Source organism: Chlorocebus sabaeus, chromosome 19 (assembly GCF_047675955.1).
Source record: "Chlorocebus sabaeus isolate Y175 chromosome 19, mChlSab1.0.hap1, whole genome shotgun sequence".
Classification (NCBI taxonomy): Eukaryota; Metazoa; Chordata; class Mammalia; order Primates; family Cercopithecidae; genus Chlorocebus; species Chlorocebus sabaeus.
Window position 1 is genome coordinate 12,453,546 of NC_132922.1, and position 7,723 is coordinate 12,461,268.

The 7,723-nt window shown below is 55.8% G+C and overlaps 1 protein-coding gene across 1 annotated transcript in view; it reads left to right on the forward strand.

The window, feature by feature from the left end:
• Window positions 1-5,345, forward strand: part of KCNJ4 (potassium inwardly rectifying channel subfamily J member 4) — a 29,569-nt gene extending 24,224 nt beyond the window's left edge. Inside the window, exon 2 of the mRNA XM_007975758.3 lies at window positions 3,255-5,345. Within this exon, the coding sequence (XP_007973949.1) occupies window positions 3,294-4,631 (1,338 nt within the window). The 5' untranslated portion in view covers window positions 3,255-3,293 and the 3' untranslated portion in view covers window positions 4,632-5,345. The remainder of the gene's footprint in view (window positions 1-3,254) is intronic.
• The last annotated feature ends 2,378 nt before the right edge of the window (window positions 5,346-7,723 follow it).

The window sequence follows — 7,723 nt, forward strand, 5'->3', positions numbered from 1 at the left end:
ATGGTGGTCCAGTTTGGACTGGCTGGTTTCTTCCCTGCCTTTGCCCCAAAACCCACCCCAGCCCCCTCCAGGGAGGAAGTGGATGAGGAACCCAGGGGTGGGGGTGAGGCCTTGTTCAGGGCTGGCCCACCTGGCCCCACTCTGGGACTCTTAGCAAGTCCTTCCTATCACTGGATTTCCTTGGCCTCAGACATAAAATGAGGGTCCTGAACTCGGTGACCCCATGCTCCTCCTGTCCTGACAGTCCACGGTGCTCCTGGAGCCATTTGAGGCAGTGGGACAGAACAGGGGGAATATGTTTAGCAAAGAAAGGCCTCCCTGAACACTCTATTTATAGAGCAGAAGGTGTGCCTGGTCCCAGAACCCCAAGGTTTCCTTCTGGAGCCCTGGCTGCTGGGATGCTGCGGGAGGGGGCAAAGAGGGTCTGAGCCTCCAGCTCTGAAAGGCCAGCCTCACATTACGGGCCGTGCCTGCATGACCTGTTAGGTCTCCAGCATGATATCTCATTGGCCCATTTTCTCTTTTTTTTTTGAGGCGGAGCCTCACTTTTTTGCCCAGGCTGGAGTGCAGTGGCAAGATCTTGGCTCACTGCAACCTACGCCTCCCAGGTTCAAGCGATCCTCCTGCCTCAGCCCCCCAGTAGCTGGGATTACAGGCATACACCACCATGCCTGGCCTAATTTGTGTAATTTTCTTTTTTTTTTTTTTTTTGAGATGGAGTCTTGCTCTGTCGCCCAGGCTGGAGTGCAGTGGCTGGATCTCAGCTCACTGCAAGCTCCGCCTGCCAGGTTTACGCCATTCTCCTGCCTCAGCCTCCTGAGTAGCTGGGACTACAGGCGCCCGCCACCTCACCCGGCTAGTTTTTTGTATTTTTTAGTAGAGACGGGGTTTCTCCATGTTAGCCAGGATGGTCTCCATCTCCTGACCTCGTGATCGGCCTGTCTCGGCCTCCCAAAGTGCTGGGATTACAGGCTTGAGCCACGGCGCCCAGCCCTAATTTGTGTATTTTTATAGAGACGGGGTTTCTCCATGTTGGTCAGGCTGGTCTCAAACTCCCAACCTCAGGTGATTCACCTACGTCAGCCTCCCAAAGTGCTGAGATTATAGGCGTGAGCCACCGCGCCCGGCCCTAATTTGTGGATTTTTATAGAGACAGGGTTTCTCCATGTTGGTCAGGCTGGCCTCAAATTCCCAACCTCAGGTGATCCACCCACCTCAGCCTCACAAAGTGCTGAGATGACAGGTGTGAGCCACCACACCTGGCCAGCCCCATTTTCAAGATGAGGAAACTGAGTTTCAGAGTAGTCAGTAGCTCGCCCAAGTCACACAGTGGATCTAGGACTTCAATCCAGGACTGTAGGAGCCAGGGAGCTCTTTGGGAACAAGGAGAATAGGGAGAAGAACTCAGAGTCAGGGTGGGTGACCGCGGGGGAGGAGGTGGGGACAGGGCTCACTCTCCCTGGGCCCGGAGAGGGAGTTTCTCTTGGGAAGAGGCAGGCTCTGAGGCTGTTGATCTCTAAATTATAGCGTTGGCGCGTACCGGTTGCTGCAGCAACCGAGTTGTCCTGAACCGGGGAAGTGTATAAACATTGCCACAGATGCACAATTAGATCAGGAAGAAGAATAGAACAGAAAATAGAAACTTCCAGCCTTATGTAATTCTGGGCCAAAATGTTATTGGGAACCCAGGCCCAGTCCTGGCCCTGCCAGCTGCTGGGACCAGGGTAGCACCATGTCTTCCCTGGGGACCCAGTGGCAAGGAGGGGTGGAGAGAGGATCTGTCCTCTACGGCCCGAGGCACATCCCGCCACCCAGTGCAGTGAGGGCCCTCTTCTGCTGCAACAGCTGGGGATGCTTGACAGGCAAATCCTGCCTGTCACCAGCTCCTGGGAAGTGTGGGAAGGAAGGCAGGACGGTGATGGCTTTACCCCAGCGCCTGCTGTCCCCGTAGGTCCCATGAGGTAGGCAGTTTTGGTGCCCATGTTACAGGTGAAGATGTGGAAGCTCGGAGAGGTGAACTGAGTGTGTCCTCCCTTCCCACTCCCTGTCTCCCCGCCATCAACTCATTCATGTTGGTGCCACGCAAGTTTGTATCCACTGCCAGCTTTGTGGCTGGCAGCTGGCTTTCCCTCTCTGAGCCACCCGGGACATGGGAATAGCGATGTCTACAGAGGAGTCAAAGCTGGGGACTCCCCCTTCCTCCACGGGGCACTGGGCAGGAATTTGGGCTCAAGGACTCAAAGCAGCACTGGGAGGGAAGAGTCTAAGAAAGTAGCTCAGACCCAGGTGGGGCTGCGGGTTCCAGTAGAACTTTCTTTTTATTTTTTCTTTTTTTCTTTTTTTGACATGGGGTCTTGCTCCGTGGCCCAGGCTGGAGTTCAGTGGGATGATCACAGCTCACTGAAGCCTTGACCCCCTGGGCTCAATAGATCCTCCTGCCTTAGCCTCCTGAGTAGCTGATGCCACAGGCATGCACCACCATGCCTGGCTAATTTTCTTATTTTTTGTAGAGATGGGGTCTCACTCTGTTGCCCACGCTGGTCTCAAACTCCTGGCACAAATGATCCTTGCATCTCGGCCTCCCAAAATGCTGAGATCACAGGCATGAGCCCCTGTGTCCGGCCGGAAATTTCTCAGTGCTAGAACTCTCCTATATGTCTTCTCCGTCCAGTGTGGTGTGGTGGCCATTGACCATATGTGGCTCCTGATCACTTAAAATGTGGCTCATGCAAGGAAGGAGCTATAGTTAATATTTTATTTAGTTTTAATTAAATGTAAAGAGCCACAGGTGGCCAGTGTCTATCTTACAGGAGGATGTCCAGCCCCCGAGAAGCCCAAAAGTCCATAGATGGAATCCAGGGAGGGGAGTGGGCCCAGAGCCTCCCTATGCTCAGGGCAAGCAGGACAGAGGGGCAGGGAGGAACCAAGATGGGCCTCAGGAAGCTTCCAGAACAGTGAGCATAGGAGGGCCGGAGGGGCAGTGTTGAGGGGCAGGGACAAGGACCTGGATCCTTGTGGCTTTAGCTTCCTGTTCTGTGGACCCCTATCTCTAAGCTGGGCAGGACTCAGGGGCACTGGCTCAGACCCTGTCATCAGAACCCCCTCCGCTGCCACCCTCCGCCTGCTGCGGCAGAGGAAGTCTTAGGTCCTGGTCCAGGCTCACCTGCTTCTGAGAGTCTTGGGGCTGAGTCTGGGTGGCCCTGAGGAGGCCCCTCGCTCCCCAGCATCTCACCTGTCTGGCTTCTCCTCCGCAGGCCCTGCGTCTTCCCAGGTGACCACGCCGGCTTCAGGACATGCACGGACACAGCCGCAACGGCCAGGCCCACGTGCCCCGGCGGAAACGCCGCAACCGCTTTGTCAAGAAGAACGGCCAATGCAATGTGTACTTCGCCAACCTGAGCAACAAGTCGCAGCGCTACATGGCGGACATCTTCACCACCTGCGTGGACACGCGCTGGCGCTACATGCTCATGATCTTCTCCGCGGCCTTCCTTGTCTCCTGGCTCTTTTTTGGCCTCCTCTTCTGGTGTATCGCCTTCTTCCACGGTGACCTGGAGGCCAGCCCAGGGGTGCCCGGGGCGGGGGGGCCGGCGGCGGGCAGTGGTGGGGCAGCCCCAGCGGCCCCCAAGCCCTGCATCATGCACGTGAACGGCTTCCTGGGTGCCTTCCTGTTCTCGGTGGAGACGCAGACGACCATCGGCTACGGGTTCCGGTGCGTGACGGAGGAGTGCCCGCTGGCAGTCATCGCTGTGGTGGTCCAGTCCATCGTGGGCTGCGTCATCGACTCCTTCATGATCGGCACCATCATGGCCAAGATGGCGCGGCCCAAGAAGCGGGCACAGACGCTGCTGTTCAGCCACCACGCGGTCATCTCGGTGCGCGATGGCAAGCTCTGCCTCATGTGGCGCGTGGGTAACCTACGCAAGAGCCACATTGTGGAGGCCCATGTGCGGGCACAGCTCATCAAGCCCTACATGACCCAGGAGGGCGAGTACCTGCCCCTGGACCAGCGGGACCTCAACGTGGGCTATGACATCGGCCTGGACCGCATCTTCCTGGTGTCGCCCATCATCATTGTCCACGAGATCGATGAGGACAGCCCGCTCTATGGCATGGGCAAGGAGGAGCTGGAGTCGGAGGACTTCGAGATTGTGGTCATCCTGGAGGGCATGGTGGAGGCCACGGCCATGACCACCCAGGCCCGCAGCTCCTACCTGGCCAGCGAGATCCTGTGGGGCCACCGCTTTGAGCCCGTGGTCTTCGAGGAGAAGAGCCACTACAAGGTGGACTACTCGCGTTTTCACAAGACCTACGAGGTGGCCGGCACGCCCTGCTGCTCGGCCCGGGAGCTGCAGGAGAGTAAGATCACCGTGCTGCCCGCCCCGCCGCCCCCTCCCAGTGCCTTCTGCTATGAAAACGAGCTGGCCCTCATGAGCCAGGAGGAAGAGGAGATGGAGGAGGAGGCAGCTGCGGCGGCCGCAGTGGCCGCAGGCCTGGGCCTGGAGGCCGGCTCCAAGGAGGAGGCGGGCATCATCCGGATGCTGGAGTTCGGCAGCCACCTGGACCTGGAGCGCATGCAGGCTTCCCTCCCGCTGGACAACATCTCCTACCGCAGGGAGTCTGCCATCTGACCTCCAGGCCTGGCCCTCACCACTGCCCACAAGAGCCTCTGCCAGGGGTAGGATGCCAGGACACCCCCTCCCACACTCAGGACAGAGCCAACCCTGGCTCCGTGGACCTTCTGGAGGAAGGTGGGGGTTTCAAAGACTGGGAGACCCCTTCCTCCTGACTCCAGCACCCAGGCCTGGGAAGAGCTCGGCCCAATCAGCCAGGGTTCCCCCAGCGCCTACTCCTGGTGACTCTGGGTCCCCGGATCCACCACCCTTCCCCCACTGACTCGTCAAGGACGTGCCCTCTTTGCTCTCAGAACCTTGGGGAAGGTGACTGGACTGCTGGGTGGGAGACATCTCGGGGTTTCAGGGTGGGCAGGGGGTTAGTTTGGGGAGGGGGGTGCGTTTCTTTTGCATGACTGTGGCCTGTTGCTCATGACTTTCTTTTGTAAATATCTATAAATGGAGACAGATGGAGACACCAAATTCACCTTCTGCCGTTTTTACCTGCCAGACAAGGAGATACGGTCCCTCTCTGTGCACCCTTCCCCACCCTGCCCATCAAGCCTAGCCCCTTCCCCTGCCCAGCTGGCTGGCCCCTTGAGGCCCGCAAAGCCAGCCACCTTGGCCCTTGGATGGTGTTGAGTTTGGGTGCAGAGGAGGGACTCTGAGGGGTGGGATGAGGGATCATCCCTCCCTCCCTGCAGTCCCTCCGGCCCCAGGGCCCAGCCCAGATTGACAATAGAGTTTGTAACTATATATATATACACATTTGAGACAGAGTTTGTAACTATATATATATATATATATATATATATATATATATATATATTTGAGACAGAGTTTCGCTCTTGTTGCCCAGGCTGGAGTGTAATGGAGCAATCTTGGCTCACTGCAACCTCCGCCTCCCGGCTTCAAGCGGTTTTCCTGCCTCAGCCTCCTGAGTAGCTGAGATTACAGGCATGACCCACCACACTCAGCTAATTTTTGTATTTTTAGTAAAGATGGGTTTCACCATGTTGGCCAGGCTGGTCTCAAACTCCTGACCTCAGGTGATCCACCCACCTTGGCCTCCCAAAGTGTTAGGATTATAAGCGTGAGTCACTGTGCCCGGCCATAACTATATATTTTTAATAAAGTATATGGTCCATTGGGGTTGGCTGGTTGAAGATGGAGGGGTGAGAAGGAGAGACAGTGAGCAAGCACACATGTAATTGTGCCTGTGTGTCATGTGTGTGCCTGTGTATCATGTGTGTGCCTGTGTGTGTCATGTGTGTGCCTGTGTGTCATGTGTGTGCCTGTGTCATGTGTGTGCCTATGTAGTATGTGTGCCTGTGTGCTATGTGTGTGCCTGTGTGTTATGTGTGTGCCTGTGTAGTATGTGTGCATGTGTGTTATGTGTGTGCCTGTGTAGTATGTGTGCATGTGTGTTATGTGTGTGCCTGTGTAGTATGTGTGCATGTGTGTTATGTGTGTGCCTGTGTGTTAGGCATGTGCCTGTGTGTGTCATGTGTGTGCCTGTGTTATGTGTGTGCCTGTGTAGTATGTGTGCCTGTGTGTGCCTGTGTGTTATGTGTGTGCCTGTGTAGTATGTGTGCCTGCAGGTGTCTGTGTGTTATGTGTGTGCCTGTGTAGTATGTGTGCCTGTGTGTTATGTGTGTGCCTGTGTAGTATGTGTGCCTGCAGGTGTCTGTGTGTTATGTGTGTGCCTGTGTAGTATGTGTGCCTGTGTGTTATGTGTGTGCCTGTGTAGTATGTGTGCCTGCAGGTGTCTGTGTGTTATGTGTGTGCCTGTGTAGTATGTGTGCCTGTGTGTTATGTGTGTGCCTGTGTAGTATGTGTGCCTGCAGGTGTCTGTGTGTTAGGTGTGTGCCTGTGTGTCATGTGTGTGCCTGTGTAGTATGTGTGCCTGCGTGTGTCTGTATATGTGGCCCTTTCTGAGTGACTGACCCTTGGAGGAAACTTTATCACTTGCCATTCTCCTTCCTGCGAGTCAATATAAGGATCTGGAGTTGGCATCAAAGAACCAAAAGCTTTGATATCAGAGCTTTGTTACCTAGTAGTTGTGTGACTGTCAGTTCTTGGCCTCAGTTTCATCTTCTGCAGAATGGGATTAACCATCCCTCCTGCCTGCGATAATGGGCAGGATAGCCCTGTGTGGATGTCAGCCAACCCTTCCTAACTCAGGTGGAAGGGGGAAGGGCCCACCCGATCCACACCTCCCTACATATATGCAGATCCATACACCACTGGTAGAGCTGGTGGCAGGACACTGATGGGAAGGGCCCAGGGGCCGGGAAACCTGGTCACAGACTTGACCAAGACAGGCTTGGTCTCTGCTCTCTGTGGGACCTTGGGTAAGTCCCTTCCCTTCTCTGGCTTCGGTTAGCCTATGCTATGTAACCAGTCAGCACAAAACAGAGAGCAATGATGCATCCTCTGTTAGGGTCCTGTAGGTGGGCTGGGGTTCCTAGCTGATTTCTCCTGGGCTCACCCGGCAGCTGTGCTCAGCTGGACCGTCAGTGGGCCTGGAAGACCCCCGAAGAACATGTCGGCAGCTGGTCTGACTGCTTTCTGGGGGGCTTTGGTTCTCCTCCAATAGGCTACATCACATTCCTTCATGGCGACTCCGGGCAGCAACCTAAGAGGGCGAAGGTTTCTGGAGGCCTAGCCTTGAACTTGGATAACACCACTTCCACTGCAGTCTATCGGGCAGAGTCCAGGTCACAAGGCCAGCCCAGATTCAAAGGGTGGGAAATTAGACTCCACCTTTTGAGAAGGAGGCAAAGTCACATTGCCAAGGACATGCCGAGCAGGAGGGAGATGTGGCCATAGTTGGTCATCTATCCCAGAGCCTTGGAGTTTGAGGGTTCCTCCCACCCGACCTCTATTCTACAGGCCGACTGTGTGCCTCGGGCTGTAAGGAAGCAGAAGGCACCCTTTTGGGTCCCAGGGATCTTCCACACAAAGGTGCCAGCTGCCTCGAGAAACAGGGAACCAGCCGGCAAGCTTGCCTTGTGAATGACCATGTCTCACCAGCCCTGGCAGTATAGCTGCCGTTTGGGTGAATCACTGTGCACCTCGTATGCTGCGCTGCTGCAGAAGGAAACTGG